The sequence below is a fragment of the Paramisgurnus dabryanus genome, chromosome 1, assembly GCF_030506205.2.
Source record: "Paramisgurnus dabryanus chromosome 1, PD_genome_1.1, whole genome shotgun sequence".
In the NCBI taxonomy this organism is placed as follows: Eukaryota; Metazoa; Chordata; class Actinopteri; order Cypriniformes; family Cobitidae; genus Paramisgurnus; species Paramisgurnus dabryanus.
Window position 1 is genome coordinate 57,895,021 of NC_133337.1, and position 24,168 is coordinate 57,919,188.

Sequence of the window (24,168 nt, forward strand, 5' to 3'; positions counted from 1 at the left end):
AACTGGTATTTCTGCCAAACCTTCCCTTTGTGTGTAAGGGAAAAAAAGTCATGGGTTATTCAAATGAATTTCGACCAATATGATTTTGCCATATTAAAAAGTGTTTGTAAGCAAATACATGACACAGTTTTAATTCTAAAGTACAAAACTTGAATAAGAAATAAGTCCATACACTGTGTGTTGTGATCATCAGAAATCAAAATGGTAGTCAATAACTTCTTCATATTGAATAACAGATTAAATGTTTCTTATCTACATTACACATGATAAAACAAACAATACTCAGTAAGACTATGAGTCACTAACATTTAAAGCCAAAGCGTAGGCCTTTACAAAAAATAATCTGTCAAAATTAAAGAGATCAAATTCTGGCATAAGATTCTTGTCTCAGTGCAAGTTTGTACATGGCACCTTAATCATATTTATAACATTCCAACCAGCGATCTCCCTGCCTGTTTCCTTATCTCTTACTTTTTACTGTAATAAGAAAATAGCCTGAACTAAATTATTAACTCAACACTTTTGTCTTTTGCCCCCATTTTTCATGAGCTGAACTCAAAGATCTTAGACTTTTTCTTTGTACACAAAAGGCCTATTTCTCTCAAATATTGTTCACAAATCTGTCTAAACCAGTGTTATGAGCCCTTCCACGCAGCAGTAATGAAAGCAAACAAGCATTTAAGATATGAAATCAATAAGAATTGTTGAAAAGCTTTTGACACTGTCATTTTGAAAAGTATACGGGATAGTATTATGAAGGTAGACGTGTCTGAATCAAATCGTCTTACCACGGGGTTACCTGCAAATATACCTCACTGTAGTGTATAATTTTTTCAAGAAGAGTCTATATTAGCATGTTAAAGGTTGCCTACCTTTCCCCCCCAAGAGCCAGTCCCAAAATTGTTCCCTTTTTCTTTGGTGTGAACACATCCAAAAGCATTCACAAATAGTTCAGGAACTATGTGTGGTGTGAATGGGGCAAATATTGGCATGGCACATAATGTATACATACTTGTACACCTTAATGGGACATATAAGCAGTGGTACAGCAGGCATGGGCGGATGAATGGAGGTTTCACCCAGGGCGCCACACAGGCTAGAACTCCTACTGATACATACTGATGGTGTGAAAGATTGTAGCGTAAACATAACACACCAGAGGCAAAAGATAGAAGATTGTGACAAATAGATAAAGTTTATGGTTTTGGGGGGGCATGGGGTGAAGGTAATCCAACTATATTTATATAATGATTGACGAAAACATAAAAATTATGATGATGATGATATTGACACTTCAACCCCCCAATATTCGAACCACGTTCAAACCAATTGTAGTCTTCAAAACCCCTTGTAAGCTGCTTTCAATGTATTTTTGTGAATGGTATTTATGTAACTCTTTTTTGTTTAGTCATGGGCTGCTTATCAGGAATAAGCTAAGTTCCTCAGAGCAGAGAGAAAATAAGGTTATATGACCTTTTTCCCACACATTTTGAATTTTAGTTTGAACAATACAAGAAGATAAAACTGTTTTAATTCATAAGTTTAAATATTGTAATTTACATGGCTGCAGCAGGTGCAATGATTCAACAAAAACATTCAACAAAATGGCTGGTTTTCATAGCGGCTGCTGCGAAAAGTAAAACTGACTGTTATCAGCATAAATTGAATTTAGTTGGCCTTAACAATGACCCTAACAACTTTCCAAACAACCTGTGGACATTGGCATATGGCCAGACATTGCTTTTCCTGGCATGTTTGTCTTGCCTAACACTACTAAACCATCCCACCTTTGTAGAACACAAGGCTCATCATAATGTATGTTTTTTAATGAAGGCTCACTGAAAAAACTTTGCAATTACACAGAATAAGAGTTTTTTCTCCCAAAATTTTACATACCTGACATATGGCTACTGCTAATGATTTACTTCTTCTTTGAGTGTTTTTTTTTTTGTAATCTGGAAAGAAAACGCTTCAATTTTTGTTGAATCTGTTAAGACAGTCGATCACACAACTACTTTTTTCATCAACTACAACTTTTGATTTTTACAGTTTTGGAATCCATTTAGCTGATCTCCGGGTCTGGCGCTAACACTTTTACCATAGCTTGGCACAATCCATTAAATCTGATTAGACCATTATCATCATTGCTTAAAAATAAATAAATAAGAGTTTTTATATTTTTCCTATGTGAAACTTGACTCTTCTTTAGTTCCATCGTGTACTAAGACCGACAGAAAAATCAAGTTGTGATTTTCTAGGCAGATATGGCTAGGAACTATACTCTCATTCTGGCGTAATAATCAAGGACTTTGCTGCCGTAACATGGCTGCAGCAGGCGCAATGATATTACGCATCTCCTGAAAATAGTCCCCTTGGTAAGTTTCAATCATAGATATGTACACTAGATGACGCCTTGGCTACGGCAGTCCATTGGACCGAATGCGTCAACTAGAGCCGCCATCTTGAAACAGGGGAACCCCGCATCAGCGTCATTGTAGGCAATGGTGTAATGGAAATAAAATCACCATAAATCGTCATTAATGCGATTTTCTTGGTTTTCTTTTGGTTCGTTTCAACAGTCAGACATGTATTAAGCATTGAGTCCAGAAAAAACGTAAAGTTTTAATATTATGAAAATCTACTTTTTCTAACTATAGATAGGTTGCTCTGCGACGTCATCCCTGCTTGTGCGCGCAGCCAAGAGGCAGAAAGAAGAAATGTGCCTTGTATTGTAGGCTTGTAGCGGTGTCTGTAAGTCAAAATGCCAAGGAGTTGTTGCGTGGAAAATAGTACCAACAGAGACAGTGCTGGGTGCCTGATGTTAACATACCAGTAGATGCGTCAATTACGTTACTAGCCTAACATTATAATTCATACATGTATCACACTAACACTGCAAAATTAAATACAGAAAAACAGATCTAAAATCAAATTTTATTTATATACAAACTATAAAGAAAGCTTCAATACTTAAGGTTGTTGCAGTAGTGGACCAGCTCACCAATCGGGCTTTCTGCTTTCTGGATGCGCGTGCGTGCACCCTGTAATGTTTGTAAACCGGCAACCCGTCTATAATGCATAGTGCTAGTAGGCCTAACATCCATACGCAGCACAAAAGTCCGGTATCTTCCATGAATTCGAAGTACAGGCAGAGATAGCAGCTTTGCCTGGCTACTTCCTATGACAAGACCCCTGTTCTAAGATGGCGGCGGTTTTGACGCATGCTTAGAACCCCAAGGCGACATCTAGTGTATATATCTATGAGTTTCAATAACAGTGGACTATTTTCAGGCACTAAAGACTGAAAATGTTTCAGCTCATGACAGTATAGGATGTGCCAAAACATGATATTAGAAAATACAAACAGTTAGGTGATGCTGATAATACAGCAGATAGTGATTAGCAGATGATGTTCATCCACACTATGAACGTTTACTTATTTTATTTTATACACAGACAGTATTTAATAAAAAATCCTTATTGTGGATGATTTAGCATTATCAGGTGATACAGTCAGCCTTTAACCCATCCCATTTATTCACCTTTCACCTAAATAAAGTGCAACATTTATCATACTGTATATAAACCAAGAATAGCATGCAAGCATAAGAGCAAACAAGTTGAGCTAAATATAATCTAAGTTGAACTAAAAATAATCTAGGCTAGGTTTTTCCAGTCTATTTTTAACTCTCACGTTTAACTTCCCCATAACAACTTATGTTACAACGTCAGGCCCTTGTTTCACAGACAAGGCTTAGCAGTACTAAGCTTTAGTTAAATTATGATGTTTCAGCATATTTTACATAGTAAACATGCCTTAGAAACAGATGTTACTGGTTTATATTTTCAGACAAATCAATGGCACTGATATATTTAAAGATCAGTCAGTACAAATAATTTTCAGTTGAGACAGCTTAACCCTGGAGAACCCAAGAACCCTTCTCTTAGCATCAATTAACAATGGCCAAATTTGACCTGTGGGTTCTCCAGGGTTAAATGTGTCTTAGTCTAGGTCTACCCTTAAGCCTTATTAGTGAAACTGGGGGTAATTTTCTGAATGTTTGTTTAACCTCCTAAGACCTGGTGTGTCCACATAAGTGGACATCAAATTTTTTGTTTGCACCATAATACATAATCCTGTGTAACTGAAACCTGTTGTGCACAAATGTGGACAATTACACTGCTTTAGGTTAAAAGAAAAATATTTGATTATTTTATTTATTGGTTCTTCCTAACCCCAAATGCAAGCCAAACCAAAGCTTCGGAGGTTAAAGGTGCTGAAGAATGTAAAACTGTATTTACCTAGGCATACGTGAATAATAATGAGTTCTGTACATGGTAATGACATATTGTGAACCACTATTGTTTCCTTCCTCTTATGCAAAACTCTTAAGTGCAAAAGATCCCTAACCCTAACCCAACAACCCAACATTAAATGAATTACAATGTTGTTACAATGCATAAAGCTAAGTTGAGACTGCTGATGTTAACGTGTATAGTTAATGCTATAGGTTTATGCTAGTTAGCATTTAGGCTGAAGTTTTACTTTTTCACGTGACCACGCCAGAGCTCGCCTTGTTGAGTGACAAAACATTCAACAAAATGGCTCGTTTTCATAGCGGCTGCTGCGAAAAGTAAAACGGATTATAATCAGCATAAGTTGAATTTAGTTCGCCTTGACAGTGACCTTAACAACTTGCCAACAAAACAGTAGTCTGTGGACATTGGCATATGGCCAGACATTGCTTTTCCTGGCATGTTTGTCTTGCTTGACACTATTAAACCTTCCCACCTTTGTAGAACACAAGGCTCGTCATAATGGATGTTTTTTAATGAAGGCTCACTGACAAAACTTTGCAATTACACAGAATAAGAGCATTGGTGTATTTTTATAGGATTTTTTTATCCCAAAATTGTACATACTTGACATATGGATACTGCTACTGATTTACTTCTCCTTTAAATGTTTTTTTTTGCAGTCTGGAAAAGACCGCTCCAAATTTTGTTGAGTCTGTAGCACAGTCGATCATACAACTATTTTTCTAATTTTAAATGCGTTTTTCATGTTATGCTAATGCTGCCGCTCAGACTTTTTGCCATTCAGTGGGCGTAACCGCAGTCACTTTTGTCGAAGGTGACGTCACGTGCATACCCTCTATTGATACTACAGTTACATTTTGCAGGTCCATACTGAAAAACCCCCCAATAATTCCATTCTCAGAATAATTGATTATTCCTTAAATTCTGTATCTTCGCCTGATACAGGCTCAAACATAAGGTTTGTTTACACACTAAACGCACACACACACACAGCTACTGAAAGGAGCTGCTCTGTGAAAGAGCCAATCAGAGCAGAGCTCAACATTATTATTCCTGACCCTTTCAAACAAGGTAATAACAGCACTTTTCATTCTAGAGACAGGGTTGTAAATGGACATGTAAAACAATTTCTGGATCATTTTTGCATGTAATAAAGTCACATACCTTCTATGTAGACATCCGAGAACAATGTAACATATTGTATCAATGTATTTTTTGGCACCTTTAAAGTTCATACTTTTTCTAAAATTGATTTGAAATGATGCTCAGTTGTTGAGTTACTTCACAGTGTCACATGTTTATTTAATCAAGCAATTACTTCCTTGGAGAGTTCGTACTTTACAATTACTTTCTTACTTCCCATTCAATTTATGTCAGTTAGGGAGTGTTTTAGTTATTTCATTTATCTAGAGTTTCATTCTTGCATCATTTGTATGTGGACATACAGCTAATTGTTTTCATCATTCTTATATTGGCTAAATTCAAGGTCAACTTTAGGTTGGTGCCACCTCACACCCGCATCATTTTCCATTTTCATTTGTTTCCTACTAGCGTGATTGACTCTAGGTTCCCAATTCTAAAAATAACCTAAACTGAGATCAATAGTCTTTGTAGTAAGCTACACTATACTTAGTCAATGTGGAATTTATAGTCACTGTCACTTCCTGATGTATTGTGCGTGTCTTAATTTATCAATGACACAGAACATAATTAACACAATAGACACACCAATAGATATAAAAAAAAATGCATTACTGGTTTGGTCTGTTTGAAAGAGTCTTGACACTTCCTCTTAAAAGTAAATACTCTATAAACATAGTAATGCAGTAGAATAACCATTTTGAATTGGGTGACAATGACTACAGAACTGCAGTTTGTACACTGTACGTTTAGGATTTTACAAAATAATAATTTGAAACGATAGGTAAAACTAAAGCAAAACTATTGGTATCTATACTGGTACTGTATAGATGTCATTCCAAGTAGTCGAATATGATTTTGTAATGGTACATTGCTAATTTCTGTATCCCCAATGAACTGTTCAGTCAAATGTTCCTAACAGAATAATGTGTTATAGGCGGTAAAGTCTTCCAAGAAATCTTTTGAGAAAAATAAATATTCTGTGAATGGTACCGGTTCTTTATGAAACCATTCAGCCCAACAAAGAATGATTTCGGAAGCTTTATTTTTTTTAAGTGTACCAGTGTTCATAACCAGTGAATGATGAAAAATTTTGATGTTGTTCCAGATCATTGCCACATATTTTAAAGGATCAAGCTGTCAACATTTCATTTCACCTGAGGTGTAATATGAATACTACTTTTTGTAAAAGGCATCTGTATGTGCATGTTCTTGACGTACTGTATCATCTTGTGAGATTTGTCTCAGGATAACATTTCAACAGGGCATATGTTGAGTCATGCAAAATTTACTCAAGAAAGATTTTACCCTTATTTCATTAAGCACAGGAATGTAGGACATTGAATGGTGATACATGTCTAAACATTAGAGGACTGACGCTTTAAGGTTATTTCAATAAATACTTTTTTGTCTTTGATTATATGTCTGAACAAATATGCTGTTCCTGCTGCCAGTGACAGTAATGTGTAGTGATTTTTTGTGCTGTAAGGCACATCTGAGATCGCTTGCTTGATGTTTTGGCAGAAGAATTGTTGCCGTAAGATTTTTATCAGAAACCAATGATCATTCCTGCATATTGCATCAATGGAAATGGCTCACTCCATAATGAAAAACATATGGAGCACTTCACCACTGTTGTACTTTCCCTCAACCCTAAATACAGTTCAGACAGTGACGTTTCTTCTTTTACAGCCATTTATCCTAAAATGAAAGCCTTGCTGGGGTGATCTAACCACTGTTGTAATGTCTACACTGTAAAAAATACTTTGCTGCCTTAAAATTTTTTGTTAAATTAACTTAGATTTACAAGTCATGTCAACAGAGATGAGTTGTCTCAACGTATAAAATATAGTTGGGAAAAGTCAACTTAATTTTATAATATATTACAACTCACCTTTAGTTATAACAACTCATCTCTAGTCAAGATAAATAATAGTTAGTTGAAATTACTTAATATCCGAGTTGATTCAACAAAAAATTTTAAGGCAGCAAAGTATTTTTTACATTGTATGTCTGCATAGGCATTACAGCTATTCTCAGAGTTTCTGTTTAGTATCATATAGTATCATTGTTTGGTGAACGTTATCTGTGTGGCAGTGTTTTTTCCCTTGAGGTTTTGTTTCCTGCCTGCAACAAAACCTTGATGTACACATAGATTTGTTAAAGGTCACAACCAATTAATAGCTAGTATCCATTACTCAATGATCACTATCTTGCGGTGGAAAACGTCCTTTATGAGCATATTACAAAAGTCCCTGTCTTATCACATCAGCCATTGATCAGATCATGTAAATATTCCACTTCAAATGACTAATGTATATACAGTATATTATCTGTTCAATGGCTGATGTTCGATATGCACAAGTTTCCCTTTGTTTTTCTTAAAAACAATGAGCAGCTTTTTAAATTCTGAATATAAAATTTTCTGAATGTTATTCATTCATTTATATATTAAACATTAAACTATGTTTCTTTACATTTTCTATACACAGAGCTCAAATTCATTGCATTTATCTGTTTTCCTTTGATTGACAAGGTATATCAACTGTGACGCAAGTGAAAAAATAGCTTTTATTGACGATACGGATTACTGGCCGATATATCAGTTCATCCGTAATTATTATTCACAAATTTCTTCAAATGACAACCGCTATCCAGACTTGTGTGTATATGCTGCATAATGTTCTCAAATACAGTTTAGTGTATAATGTCAAGTATAGCCTAGTAAAGAAATGTGCATCTTCAGACGCGTGTTGGTCTTTAAAACCACAAAAACCTTACCCCCGTTTTTGGCAAACATATTTTTCTTTGTGCTCTTACCAAACACTGTCTGTCTTTTTGTCCAGGAAGTTGTGCAATACAGATTTCACTCACTACCCTAAAGGCATTATCACAACCTTTTGTTCTCTGAGCATTACGCAAGCGGCAGCTCAAGAGGTGAAAGTGTTTACATTTTCAGAGGAAACAAAACTTCAGTGTGTGTGCTGTCAACTTTCCTCTTTCACGTTTTATCATCCTTTGACATTTTGGACTAGAATAGCTGGCCTTATGTGTCTGACTGCTGAAATGTCTGGCACAGAGATTTGAGACCAAACAAACACTGTGTTAAAATAACTGCTAAAATGTTGAAAATTTTACATTTGGTTTAAACACAGGTTTAAAATGAATATTATATTTGAGATATGAAATCCAATTCATTTCTATGCTTTAGAATTTTTTTATTATGCTTAAAGGATGTGACCTCACATCAGATTTCCCCATGTATAAAAGCCACACATCTCCTTATCTACTACTACACAGAGAGCAGAAGAGCTACAACTTGCTTTATCTTTTGTTTTTACTGTAAACTGCTGTGGACGCAAACACATTGTACTGCAGCACATATGATCAAATACAAGCCAAACTACTTTGGATGTGACATTAATGTAACGTTATTAAAATGGTCATATATTTAAAGGTAGCCATTAAACAGTTAAAATAATATAAAGGGAGGGGGAGCAACAGACACAATAGCAATACTTCACAGTTTAAAGTCAGAGTGAAAAGTAGAAAAATTTAAGAGATAAACAATTAATGCACATAATTGACATCTTGGTAATTACAGAACCATTACATCCCTTTCATATGATCCAATATTTTGGAAGAGATACAGTTCCAGGCATCAATTGTAGAGGGTTTTGCCTTGTTAAGCTGAGCAATTGTAAATTCACATGTTACTATTTTTGAGAAGATTCTGAACCCAAAATTTTTCTTTACACGTGTATGGGGTAAACCAGATCTGTATTATAGTTTTTTTGGCGGAGGTAAAGCCAGCAAAAAGCATTTTTTTCTGTGTTAAATTTACAATTTTAACCAGAATTATCATTGATGTCCATAGACTGGAAACAACTGGACACTCCTAGAACGTATGGAGAAAAGTGCCTGCAACTGCAGTGGTACACATATTACAGTTATATGCCGGTTGTAGCTTCATTCTGTATCTCTTATTGGGAGTGATATATGCTCTATGAATAGATTTGAAGTGAATGAGACGATGTGCTAGATTTTTAGATGTTAGACTTAGATTAGACCATACCCTCTCCAAGTCAACAGATATATTACAGTTAGACAATTCATGATTCCAAATAGACTCAATAGAGAGAGAGACTTTGCACAGTGATCATTAAGTTTATTATATATAATCAACACGGATGGCGGACCAGAAAATGGGGCAATCAAATTCCGCAAAGGATGAGGGGAGATGCATGATCCCCATGGAACTCCATATGTTTTGAGAGCGGATCGTAGTTGGAAAAAACTAAGTATGAGGATGCTGGCAAACAGAACTTAGTTCTCAAGTCCTGAAGTGAACAGAGGCCCATGCTGTCATATAATTCACCAATTGTGTTTATGCTGAGTGCAGACCATAAGGGTTGCACAAATGGAAAAATTCCACAAATTAAAATTGTGCCATAAGGGTGTCTTGTCACAGAATTTAATAGGTTTCCCCATTCGACTCTTTTCCAGATCCTGATGGAATTTACAACCATAGGGCCAAATTTGTACTCATTTGCTTTTTTCCCTGTAAATAAAATATCTTCTAATCTATGTGGTTTAACTTTATCAGACTCAATTACTCTCCACGACTTATCCAATTATGGAGAGCCCTGAGCTGGATCGACCAATAATATAGTTCAAAATCTGGAACTGTCAGATGGGGTGTCTGCCATTACAAATGAAACAAGATATTGTTGATCTGTTTAAAGTAATTTAAAGGGGGAGAAAGTGGCAACATAAAGAACAAGAAATTAAGTTGGGGTAGTAGATTGATTTTAACCGTAGAAATTCTACCTTGGAGAGAGATTTTAAGATCATTCCATCATTTTTAACCTTACTTAGCATATTATTGAAGTTGTCTCTGGCTATCTTGAGAATATTTTTATAGATAGTTGTACCCAGATATGTCAACGAATCCTTAATAGGAATAAATGGGGGGATGAGAGAGAGAGAGTATTTTAACATTATTAATTGGCAGCAGGGCAGATTTATTCCAATTTATCTTATAGCCTGAAATAATCTAATTCCTACATTTTATAGGGTACAGAAATATCTAAGTTATCTAAATACAGGATAATATCGTCAGCATATAATGAAATAATATGATTGTGGTCATGAATTTTAATTGGTACTGCTTCGGAGCCATGAACTTTTTTACCCAAACTGCCCTCTGAATCAGATGATATAACAACTATGCAGAATGCTCATTTATGGCTGTTTCCTATTCCTGTTATTTCCTCTTTATGATTCTTTGTAACTCAAATTTGAATGAATGACTAACTTAAAATGTTATACAATTTTATTGGCCGCTGTAAAAGTTGTAAGAGAGAATGAAGATAAGTCATAAAGATAAAAGGGTTACACAAGATAAACTCTGTTTATTTATACTGGTATCAAAATGTTATAACATATGGCTAATATAAATTCAGTTAATAGCACACCTCGAATGTCACAATTTCAGATCAAACACTATGTACCGTTCGCTTCCTTAAATATGTGAGAAAAACATTCTTGTCTTCCATTCCCTACAATAATGGGAATTCTGGGAAAGCTCACATGATGTTGGAAATTCTCCATTGTCTTTTTCAGGATGTCTGTTTGAAATATAATCACACATTCTAGCAGCGTAAGCAACAGGAACTATTATTAATAACAGGCAAAGGAAACTTGCTCATATTATTATTATTTCACTTTTAATATCATTGTCTCACAATGTTTGTATGAACAGAATTTGTTAAAATGTGGGTAATTCCCTCTTTTTATCTCATTACTGTACACAGCAGGCCAACTAATCTATGATTCATTAAAACAAAACATAGCGACATTATATTATCTTACTTTCATTCAAGCTCACTTCCAGTTCATTTAACCAAGCTAAAATTATTGTTTTATTATTTTATAATACATTTTATTAATAACCGAACACACATTAGTCACTTTTGTTTAGTGACTATTCTGCAATCTTCATCCTACACTCTCAGAAATAAGGTACATAAGGGTGCAAAAGCTGTCACTGGGGTGGTAATTTTTCAAAAAGTACAGTACACTTTTGTAGCTAAAAGGGGCATATTGGTACATATTGGGGGTACCACAAATGCACTTATCCGTACCTAAATGGCAGGACCTTTTTAAAAGGTACTGTCCCAGTGACAGCTTTTGTACCCTTATGTACCTTATTTCTGAGAGTGTAAGATAAAGATTGCAGACAAATCAAGTGAGTAATTAAACAAAAGTGAGTAATGTGTGTATTCGGTTATTAATAAAATGTATTATAAATTTTATCTTTGGTTAAATTAACTGGAACTGCCTTTTTTTTCTAAAACTGTGTATCTTATAATCTTTTCCTATAGTATTTTGCTTGTGGTAATGTTGGCTTTACCTGTTTTGAGATTTTTTTTGTTTTCTTTTGCATGTACAACAGGTTATAAGCTTCATGGACCTATTACCTTTCTATGAAAAAAAATAAAACCATATCATTGTTGTATTGCATTATTCAGTAGTAAATGATTGAAATCACTTCAATATGAATAAATATGTCAGAAAAAAGGTACAAAGTTGTTCCTTTTTCTGTCGCTGGGGTGGTACCCTAAAAGGTACCTTTTTGTACCTTTATGGGTATAAAACACATTGAAACCTTGTACCTTATGGGGTACAATATTATGCTCTAAGGACCTATTGTGTTTAGGTGTACAAAACAGTTAACTGTACCTTTAAAGGTACAAAATAGATCCCGAAAAAAAAGTAATGTACCCCAAAAGGTACAACATTGTATTATGTTTATATACATGTAAAGGTACAAAACGATACCTTGGGGTACCACCCCAGCGACAAAAAAGGTACAGTTTTGTACCTTTTTTCTGACAGTATAATAATGTAATATAAATATATAATATAATAAATAATATTATTCATTTAGATGTAGATTACCACCAAACTGTACCTAGGTCACTAAATCACATTTCCCAAAGAATTTAAGATCATAAAGTCACACACACAATATGTTCAAGTATTTACTTCACATTTTTATTATTTAGTTTTGTTCTTCATAAACCATTTAAAATATGTATTACAAAACAATATAATAAATATGATATAAAAGTTAAATAGTGAAGATGCTTATAAAGTGCTTTACAGTATATATTTTTTTTACAGTCACACTTAAATACAGACAGTCAACAAAACACACATAAAGCTTAGCGACTTCATTGTTCAAGAGATGCTTTGTTTTCATTCATAGAATGACAAAGACACAGATATACTTTTTACAAAAAAGATGTAATCAGTTTGTGTAATGTATTCCAGGTTTTCAGTTCATTCAGCATGCAAAGTGCCAAAGAGTTTGTCCCAGTGGGTGAAGTACGGCGCATAGTTGGACTTGAACTTCTGATGGTGAAGATCATGATGAGGCGCTCCACCATACAGTCCATAAGGCACCAGGCGGTGTGTAGCCCACGGCAGGTCATATCCACAGTGATCCTCCACTGACAGCCACATGTTCAAAATATGGAAAAGCATCTCTGTCATGGGATGAACTCCAAGTAACATGGGATTTACAGCAGCGAAGAAACCCAATGATAGAGTCTCCCAAGCCCCTGAGTACTCCGTAGTGAGGGCGAAGGTGGCCGTGTTCTTGTGATGCACCTTGTGGAAAGTGCGGTACAGCCAGGGCACTCTGTGATGAAGCAGATGCCAAACAAAGTACTGGAAGTCAAAGAGAAGCAGGCAGGCTGCGAGATCCTTCACAACTTCCAGGATCCCAGGTGCTGCCACTGGGTAGCTGACTGGATTCCAGTACCAGTGCAAAACGCTTAGTGGGAAGATGTACACCGCATGGTTGTAGAGTGATAGTGCGAGGCAGCTCCACATCATATTCCATGTCACGCTGGATTTCTGTTGAAGCTTGTATCTCTGTATCAGTGCTACTTTGGGAGAAAGTATGTCCAGGACTACAAAAGGTAGGCAAAAACTTAAGTAGACTGTAAGAGAGAAGAGCACTGGGAAAAAGGGAGACCTGAGAAAAGTCTCATATTGCAGAACGCAGTCCCAGATTTGCTGTAATCCAGACATCTTCTCTGTTCGGGACATTTCTTCATGAATTAAAAACACATGCTGCCGCATGCCGGTTTTATTATCGAAGCCCCGCCCCCTCTCCCCTACATGGCGTTCCTGTCGGAATTTCCAGGGTTTTTCAAGCTACATGATTGTGTAGAGGGAGAGATATTACCTCATGGTTTGTTTAATGATTAAAGTGAATATATGAATACAAATCTAGCAATTATGTAAAGACTTAAATCTATTTACAACTGTAATTTAAGCGTATATGTCCTACGATGGAAAATGTAATCGTGTGTCGTGCAAATAGAAAAACTACAAAATAATGCAAACGATCAGTCAATGGTACTGTGTAACTTAGTTATTAATTTCAGTCTGCATAGTAAAACGCAGTATCTTTCAGTATGACTTCCACCTGATATTGACATGATCGCTTTCATATATTGATTTTACACACTACGATAACGTAAACCTGGTACAACATTAACAACTTTTCGCGCGTGACGTCACATTCACTTAGTGTGTTTTATGGGTGGCTCGTTAGAATGGTGAATACTGCCATCCAGATACGACTCTGCTGCCATCTAACGTTAATGGATAGATCTCGGCAATTGGTCTTAGAAAGCAGTACAGAGAATGAATCATCTTGCGGTTAACACTTTCTTGACACATTACCTGCTTTTCATTGTTTGTTAAAATATTAAAGGTAATTGTAATAAATTACAAATTATATATTATTTATCCAGGAGAGAATCTAGGAGCGCTTCTTGCTGAAAGGACCACTTTGTGTGTCCCAGAAGGTGCTCTTGGTTGGGTTAGAACTAATATCTAATAAATCAGGATCCAAGGCACTACTTCCAGTTCCAAAATATAAAAAGCCTTTATTCAAAACATGGCTTACTTAGAAAACATTAAAAATGATGACTAAGACACTGCACACTATGCAGTGTCTTAGTCATCATTTTTAATGTTTTCTAAGTAAGCTATGATTTCCTGATTTATTAAATATATTATTTATCTTAAATATGCTTACTGCACGCTCTTTTACTTTAAAACTAAACGAAATGCCCATCCTGAGACACCCAGTGATTACACCAGCTTCAGTCCGGATCCACTGTCCCAAAAGAACGTCAGATGACCCAACACCAGTATGAGATCGGCGGCGGCCCATGGATGCACTTCAGTGGACTTGATACCACGCCATTCTTAAATCCTATTTTTTGTAGATTTGTGTTTTTTAAACTTTTGATTTGTCTTTGTTTAATGTATGTTGAGTTTATGTGTATTCTATTTGTCGCTTCTGTAAAGCTGTTTTGCAACAGTGTAAACTGGAAAATAAAGTTGAATTGTCGAATTTATACTAATAAAGTTGAATTGAATTAAAACATTGATATATTTATTTATATTGATCTTCATATTTGATATATTTTTAAAATTTAATTTGTTTTGTTAACAATGAAAAAATATAGTTTTAACTAATGCAGTTTTATAAAAATAAATGGAATAACACAATAGTAACTGCAAATTATAAATTGTACTACTATAGTAATAATAATAATGAATAAGAAAACATATATTATTCCTGCATCTACTCACCAAATGTAAATTAACATTAATGTTGTTCAATAGCAATGGTCAGGAAATCGAAAGAGCTACATGATTGAATAAGCACAGACCATGGTTCATGCAGGGTCATTTAACACAAAACCGAAACTTAGTAGGCTATCTTTAGCCCCATTCACTGGTCGGGTGTTTCCTGGATGGCTCGTGGACACTGCCACCTGCTGGTTAGAATCGCAATTGGTTTTACGAAGGAGTGACAGAGGGCGACTTGCTGTAAACACTTAATTCTTGAGTTTTCATTGCTCTGTTAAATATTGATATATTGATATTGACCTTTATTTTGAATTTATTAGTTTTTATTAATGTATAAATTATTATTTCATGTAATATAGATTAATACAAATGCATGTAAAAATACCATAATACAAATGGTGTATTATAAAATGCACAATACTATTAGGCCTATATAAATAATATAAATAATAATTAATAAGAAACCGAATATTATTGCTAATTTTATTTTATTCTTGCATATACGTAATCTGTTTATGGTCATTTAACACAAACCCGAAACTTACTGTACGCGTTTAGTTTCGTTTTCCAGACACTGAATGTGAAGGCGCGGTTTCAACATTAGGAGTCTCCACGACATCGGGCATACAAACTACTCGTTTTCCTGGTATTAAAATAAGGTAGGAGAAACAGTGAAGTATCTTTATTTATAGTAAAGACCTAAACAAATAGCAAACAAATTCTACCAGACGTAATTTAAATGTTTTGCCTCAAACAATCCTGTCTAAAACCTGTACCGATTAATGTTGATAAATCACGTTTTCAATTATTTATACACAAATGTATAGCCTAGTAATGGATACATAATGAAGGCAATGTGTATATAAATAATATGTTTTATTATATGTCTAGTTTAATTATATATTTTATGCACATTTTACATAGATTTTTATTAAGATTGCATTGATATAGATATAAATTAAGATCCACCAGACAATGCCTGATTATATATAATATGTGTATTGTGTGTGTGTGTGTGTGTGGGGGGGGGCATGAATAGTCTATAATGGCATGTTTATTATGCTATAAACTTGGTTTACGGGGACACATAGAGTGTCCCCATAAACGGAAAAGCTAAAAAAACAAACTAAATGGTAGTTTTTCCTAGATTAAAGACTGGCAACAGGTTTTTGTGACATTGGGGTTAGGGATTGGGGTAGGTTAGGGGAATAACAGTTTGAACAGTATAAAATGCATTGCGTCTATGGAGATGTCCCCTTAAACCACATACATCAACGTGTGTGTGTGTGTGTGTGTGTGTGTGTGTGTGTGTATAGCCTGCAATACAATACAAATTAAAAAAAAAAAATATGACAAAAAAACCCATCTATTAACTTATCTTTCTTGCTTATGTCTCCAGCAACAAAGACATGGAATCTAAACTCAGTCAGCTGGAATGCCTTTTTACATGGCGGGTGGAAAAATCCGACATAAGAGATTTTAAAATCTTGCCAGAGAAACTTCTTGACAGAATCAAATCTACCCCACAGAAGTATCATGCCACATATTTCAACATTCTGGCATTTGTCAACCACTTGGAAGGCAAAACCGAGAGATCACTGGATTATCTTCAACAAGCTGAAGCAGCACTGAAGGATGATAATCAAAAGAAAGATGTAGACTACCTGGTGACCTTCTCCAGCTTTGCATGGGTACACTATCACTTGCACAACCTTGATGATGTGGAAAAATACCTTACCAAGGTGAAAAATATATGCAGGGACATACCAGATTCATCTGAGTACTCCTGCAACCTCCCCTTAATACATGGAGAGAAAGGATGGACCTTTCTGAGGCTTGGCGGGTCATTTTATGAACAAGCAAAGGAGAGTTTCTCCAAGGGTCTCGAAGCAGAACCAGACAATGTATTGTGTAATGTGGGCTATGCAATAGTGCTATACAGAATAGAAGGCATGAACAAAGAGAGGCCAATAAGTGCAGAAGACAGTGAAACAGTCACGCAACTCAGAAAAGCTCTAAGCCTGGAACCCACAAATACTGAAGTCATGGTGCTGTTGGCCTTGAAACTCCAATGTTTAAAGAGACAGGAAGCTCAGAAGCTTATAAAGGAGGCTCTCAAACTGTCCCCTGACGTCCCGCAGGTGACCAGATACGTGGCTAAGTACTTCAGAGCAGAGGGCTCCATTATGGAATCGCTGTCTATCCTTGAGAAAGCAGTTGAGTTGACCCCAAACTCCAACTTTCTGCATCATCAAATCGGTCTTTGCCATAAACAGCGGCTTATTGAGATGTTATCTGAGAGGAGGCCTGGAAGACGCTTTCCTGTCGCTCAAGTATCCGCTAAGGCAGCCGAGTGTATCCGGCACTTTTCAAAGGCCGTAGAGCTAAAGCCTTCTAACATTTACGCCCAAGTGAATCTTGCAGAGGCCTATGGGGACAACCGGCAACTCGGAGAAGCAGAGAAAATATTTACCAGGCTGATAAATGACACATCTTTCAGCGAATATGAAAAACAGCACTGCCACACATGCTATGGTGTGTTTTTGCTCTACAAGAGAAAGGATGATGACACAGCAGTCTGTCAGTTCAAGATCGCATACAAAATTCCAATAGACAGCTATGACAGGAAACAAGCGGGCAAGAAGCTCAGACAAATTGCGGAGAGGAATCTCAGCGGCAAGCGCAAAGTCAAGGAGGCATTCGAGATTTTGGCCTTTGTATCTTCTGAAGACAAACAAGAGGCACAAGCGGCGATGTATCTTCAGAGAGCCCAGCAGCACTCAGATGGTGATGACCTAGCAGAAACCTTCGCCAAAGGACTGAGACTGAAACCCTAACTGAACTTTACTCGTACGCGCTTTTAGCAAAAACTTAAAATAGCATTAATATAATACTATAATCAAGGCTATTTTAAAATGTCTTATTTGTAAACAAGCTTCTGATCTTTATTGTAATACAGGCAACATTTATTGAATAAATCCTGAAGGGCGGTACAGTTGCCTCACAGCAAGAAGGCCATTGGTTTAAGATCTACTTTTTCCCTAAACTGTTCACTTTACACATAACCTTTTTTACATTTTCGTCAATGGACATTTTCACTTAATTATGAGTGTATGTGACTGTTAAGTGCAAGCCTAAAAGATCACAGTTCTGTATGTGCATGTTTGTTCCCTCTGAGATGTTATGGACAGCAGACTTTCTTTTGTGTCCCAGCAACTTATTATAACTGCAAAACAATAAATTGTTATACACTATGATATTGCTTTACCAGATCCTTGCATATGAGACAGCAGGTGCACCAATCAGGTTTCACGTAGGCTTTTCCTGTGTGTTTCCTCATAAAAATAATGCATTATAACTTACCATTAAACTTTAGAAATATAGTAGAGATAATGGTTTTATGTGTACTCAAAAGATACGATTCGCTGACTGTGGGGTGCAGAGCTGTTATGGTAACAGGATACAGTGTGCTATGAGAGGGTTTGTTCATTCGTGTTAGTAAGTTAATACAGAATATGACAAATAATGCTAAAAAAATCAACATTTTGTTGATTTTACGCTCTTCCGCGAATACGAACAACGGTAGGAAATCGCTGGCAGCCGACATCTTATTTCTCCGGTATACCCTCAATTAAACTAATAAATGTGATCATTTACCTGCACATTAGATATGCTGTGTTCGGTGCCAAGATGGACACAAATATGACAGCGGGCATTCGGGAAGTTATGTGTGTGATATGTTCTCTGTCCCCAACTTGTATAGATCAACTTGTGTGAAGATTAACTTGTGTGTAGATTAACTTGTGTGTAGATCAACATGTGTGTAGATTAACCAGTTCTTGCATTAATATCACCATAGATGCTGGAACACTGTTAATAAAAATAAATAAATAAATAAATTCTTGAATTGTTTGTTCATTAAATGAATATGTTAATAATTATAATGTATATTACTAATAAATTCGAGTTATTCTTTTATATATTATATGTAAATAGTTTGTGTCTAAACATGTCTTCAGCATGCAAAGCCAGTCTATATTTAACTATTATTTAAATATTCCACAGCTTTAGTGCGCCCTCTTTATCCTCTAGCACTTTAACCAAGGTTTCAGTTTCAATTCTGAATTTGAACCTCCCATCTCTGGGAGAGAATAAAAAGGCAGGACCTGGACCATTTTCCATATCACACAGCTTCTAGAACATTTATCGTCCAACTTGAGGTAAGTGTTTGGCTATAACGTATCCAAATTGGTTTTCATAGTTAATTTAAGAGCTAAAGATTTGGAGCAGTTTTAGATTAATCCAGAACTAGGCGTTAGTAATTTTTGGACATAGAAGTAGTTTTGTTACATACCCTACAAAAAACATTACTGGTGTGCGTCTTGAGACAAAACAACATTATTGATATATGTTAAGATATGTCAGTGCACAGTGTTTTAAAATTAAGCCAGCTCAAATATGCATTTTAGTTTGGAAATAGAAGTCCGTTCCGGGAAACCGGTGCTATGTTTTGTACAAACACTTAACCCATGATTATTGTTTACCTATGACACTGTCATATTATCATATTGTTTACTATGATAATTTCAGCTATATAAGAATATCTGATGATAATAGACAACTTGCTGTCATTAAAATCTATTAAAATAAATAAATAAAAATAAATCTTCATATGTAAAGAGCTTGTACCAACTTATATCACCTAACATATTCCAAGAAAATAAAGGTGAACATCTCCTTTGACATTTCTTTGCATCCCATCTTCTCTTTTTCTCAATGTTTAGCTCTAATTTCTATCAATTATACGGTAACATTTTAGAATTGCAGATTAATAATATTACTCATGGCAAAAAATGAAGTTATCTATGCTATATCTCTCATTTCTTTATCAGTATGGATCGTGAAATATTTTTGAGAACTAAACTTCACCAGCTGGAATGCCACTTTACCTGGGCTCTGATAAAAACTGACATAGATCTACCGGATCTTCTCAACAGATTGGAGGAACAGCTTAAGTTGGATCTTGGAAAAAACAAAGCACTTGCACGTGCATACAGTGCTTTAGCTTATGTTAAATTTCTTCAGGGGTTTCAGGAAGAAGCACTTAACAATCTGATGACATCTGTGAAGCTCTACATAGAGTGCCATGAGGAGGAATTTCACAAAACTCTCATTGTCACCTATGGGAACCTTGCCTGGTTAAACTACCACATGAATAACTATACAGAGTGTGAAAGTTACCTGCAGAAACTACAGACGATAGATGAAAAACATTCAACTAAGGCTTCATCTGTTCCAGAGGTGCTTGGTGAGAAGGGATGGACCTTTCTTAAATTTTCTCAGAAGTATTATGAGCGAGCCAAAGAATGTTTCAAGAAGGGTTTGGAGCTGGAACCAGAAGATAGCGAGTGCAACACTGGCTATGCCATTGCTCTGTTTCGGACAGAATACGGGGGCTTCACGTACACAAATTCACCCACAATCAAGCAACTTAGACAGGCCATCGAAACAAATCCTGATGATGATGTTCTAAAAGTCCTTTTAGCAATGCGACTGCTTAAATACATGAGATATGATGAAGCTGAAATCTTAGTAGAGAAAGCTTTAGAAAGATCTCCAGATCATCCACACGTCATGCGATATGTTGGGAAATTCTTCAGGAGTAGAGGATGTGTGGACAGGTCTATTGCTCTGTTGAGCAAAGCCCTTGAGAAGTCACCTAATTCAAGTTTCATACATCATCAGTTAGCTTTCTGCTATAAGCTAAAGAAAACCCAACTGCTGAAACAAAGAAATCACCACACTAAAGCATCACAGGTTCAACAGATTCGTGATCAGATCATCTATCATTTAGAAATGGCTACTACCCATTCATCTGGCTTTATTGCTGCAATGAGTGATCTAGCATTGCATTATGGAGAAAAGCCTGACATTTCACGCGCTGAAGAGTTGTTTCAGATGACGTTCCAAACAGCCAAAGAGAAAAATGACAGTCTATATGTGGTCAATTTTTACTACGCTGAATTCCAGTTGCACTGCAAAAGATGTGAAGCTTTAGCTATCAAGCACTACATGCAATGCCTGAAGTTGTGTACATGTTCACATGAAGTGAAGAGAAGTTATTACAGTTTGAAAAAGATTGCAGAGAAACGTATTCGTGTAAACACACAGGATGGTGAAGCTTATGCTATACTAGGATTCCTTCACAAAGAGAAAGGAGAAAAGCGTGAAGCCATTGAGTGCTATGAGAAAGCTCTGAGTTATGTAGATAATGATGAGTACCTCAGGAACCTTTGTGACCTCAAGATGTCCATACAGTAAAGTTATGTCAAACTGTATATGCTTATATTAGCATTGTATCAGCATTTTGCTGCTTGCAATATATTTAGATTTAAAAAATATTGTTCAAAATATATAATTAATGGTTTTCTATAAGAATTAACTTTCATCGTTTAGTTCTGTCTTGTTTTAAAGTTTTTTTTCCTGCGAGTTAGATATAACAATGCACCTTTCTATAAATATCTTACACTATTTTATAACATGACTACTGAAAAGGAAATATTTTGAAAATAAAATGTGGAATGCTTACATTGTTTATAACACAAATAAAAATGTGCATTAAAAAAACCTGTCTCAATTTATGGTTTACTACTTCACCTTTTCGTATCGTTTACAAATCATTCTGCCACTGTTCAGGAATGAGTAAGGAAGACATGAAGCACTTGAGCTGTAGCCTACGGTCGCTCTATATGTGACTGTAAAAGCTGCCAACAGCATGGAAGGTGTTTTTGGACTTTTTTAAATGAATAATCAAATGATAAAATAAAAAAATCGCAAAATTTGTCCTAAACTTTAAACTTAAATGCTAAAATTAAAATTAAAACATTAAATTAAATTATTTATTTCATTTTCAACGTGAAACATCATTTCAGGCAATTGAAAATAAGTTTGATGATTTGACATTTCATTTTCCATATAATCTTGAGGCAAGACTGACAATATTAAAATAAAAAGGCAAGCTTGAAAAGGAATCTAATAATTTTTTTAAAGGCTTTTTATTCATACCCAAGCAATAATAGGGACAAAATTTAAATGTATAGGTCAGATTTAATTTTATGTTCTCTTTTATATATTGGTTTTCTTTTTCATTTTCGTTCTCATATTAATTTTCAACTTGTATGCAAATTCAACGTTGATCAGTGGGTGGTATTTACTTGCTCAAAAAAAAGGGGGATTGGCTGAAGCGGTGTTGCCAACTCAGCAACTGTGTTGCCAACTTAGCAAATTTATTGCTACATCTAGCGACTTTTAGACCCATTTAGACAAACTTAGTGACTGCTTAGATGAATCTTAGCTTCACATCTGTACAGATAGGCTACTGTGTCGCTTGTACAGTGTGCATGTGTAGCGGAGCGGTGCGGTACAAAACGCTGTAAACACTCCACTGCGGCCGGCCTAAACCCAAAAGTGGTAATAGAGCGGTCGGGTGGACAGTGAATACGTCTATCAAAAGGTCAAAGATGTGAATAACCAGACCCCGAAGGGCCAAATTGCGACTACGCCACCCCTGACTGTCAGGGGAACAATCCAAAAGACACAGGTTCGTTACCAGGAGGGGAGCAAGGAACGAAGGCACCAGAATAATAGAAAAATATATAGACCTTTATTTATACTTAAAAATCTTTATCACAGCACATATATGGTAGATGGTCGCTCTTAAAATAACACCAAGTTATACAAAACACACTCACTGGAAATGGGTCGCTACTCACGTTGGACAGGACATAACCCCATGCTACACACATACAGTTTGTAACCCCAAAATTATGCACATGGCACAGAGGTGAAAATAAGCACAGCACACGGTGTAAGAAACCCACACAAAATGAAATAAGAGGTTACCTCCCTCCAGAAAGAATGACCCACCCCAAACAAATAACCCAAAAACAAAACAAAATAACAATAAAACAGAAAACACTCAACCTTTAATTAAAGAAAATACACTCTTAAATGACAGACATCAAATAAGTGAAAACAAAAATAACAAAAACTACACATTAACCAAAACAACTCGAAGACATCAAAATAGAAGAAGTCCCGCTACCACGGGGATGAAACCCAATGCTCAAATCGGAAGTACATGCATCTGTGTTCTCGTTAAGAGACAATACGTTCACTAATGCTCTTGAAAACAATACCCCACTAATAAGGGTCTTACGAGGCCAACACCCTTCCTCAGTACACTCGTAGCAGTGTTAGTTTGTAGCAGAAAATAAATAACTACACAGAAGTTCCTGTTCACATGGTTATTCAGCCCACCATCATATACGAATATACAATGGTGGTTCACAATAGACAAGAGCTATACGAGAGGTGCAGTTCAGACTGTAAATAAACTCATAATGAGGCACATACAACGGGCGATTTACTTGGAGCAAAATGACCTAGTACTGGTCATATAACAATAAGGATCACCAGTAGTTTAAGGGAATAAATCAAAAACAAAGAAAAAAAAAAAAAAAAATACATAACACGAGTAAAACCCATTATTACGTGACTCAGTATCATTCACAAAATCAGGGAGAATTCACGTAGACATACCCTAGCCGATACAAACATCGGCAGATAAAGCGAAACCCAATACCTCGAGCCGAAGTCACGGTGGCCTTAAGGGCTTTCCCCTGAGGCGGGTAACGGTAACTTTGTCCTTAACCCTTGTGTGGTGTTCGGGTCTGTGGGACCCGTTTTTAATGTTTACTAAAAGAAAAATTATGCAATTAATTATTGTTTCAACCTCAGATTCATTGGCCTTGGCTCATTTTCTATAAAGAACATAGAAATAAACAGCTTTATAATGACTGTACACTGTACACCCCCCCCCCCCCCTACACATTTATATTACATATGTAGTGTTCGGGTCCACTGGACCCGGGGTTAATAAGAGTGTAAAAAATGAATGTGCTATTTAACTTCACTCTGTTTTTCTTCTATCTGGGACTGATGTGAGTGCATGAGTGTGTTTGT

At 35.8% G+C, this 24,168-nt stretch overlaps 3 protein-coding genes across 3 annotated transcripts; 2 read left to right on the top strand and 1 right to left on the bottom strand.

The window, feature by feature from the left end:
- Nucleotides 1-12,548: 12,548 nt before the first annotated feature.
- ch25h (cholesterol 25-hydroxylase) lies at nt 12,549-13,629 on the bottom strand. The gene has a single exon (XM_065242581.2). It carries the CDS (start codon nt 13,612-13,614, stop codon nt 12,808-12,810), a length of 807 nt encoding a protein of 268 aa, XP_065098653.1. The 5' UTR covers nt 13,615-13,629; the 3' UTR covers nt 12,549-12,807.
- Nucleotides 13,630-15,661: 2,032 nt separating this feature from the next.
- ifit9 (interferon-induced protein with tetratricopeptide repeats 9) lies at nt 15,662-18,401 on the top strand. The gene is made up of 2 exons (XM_065242582.1): nt 15,662-15,803; nt 16,544-18,401. The coding sequence occupies exon 2, from the start codon at nt 16,554-16,556 to the stop codon at nt 17,979-17,981; it is 1,428 nt and encodes a 475-aa protein (XP_065098654.1). The 5' UTR covers nt 15,662-15,803; nt 16,544-16,553; the 3' UTR covers nt 17,982-18,401.
- Nucleotides 18,402-19,278: 877 nt separating this feature from the next.
- Nucleotides 19,279-21,755, top strand: ifit10 (interferon-induced protein with tetratricopeptide repeats 10). Its single transcript, XM_065242829.1, has 2 exons — nt 19,279-19,364; nt 20,037-21,755. Exon 2 carries the CDS (start codon nt 20,038-20,040, stop codon nt 21,463-21,465), a length of 1,428 nt encoding a protein of 475 aa, XP_065098901.1. The 5' UTR covers nt 19,279-19,364; nt 20,037; the 3' UTR covers nt 21,466-21,755.
- The last annotated feature ends 2,413 nt before the right edge of the window (nt 21,756-24,168 follow it).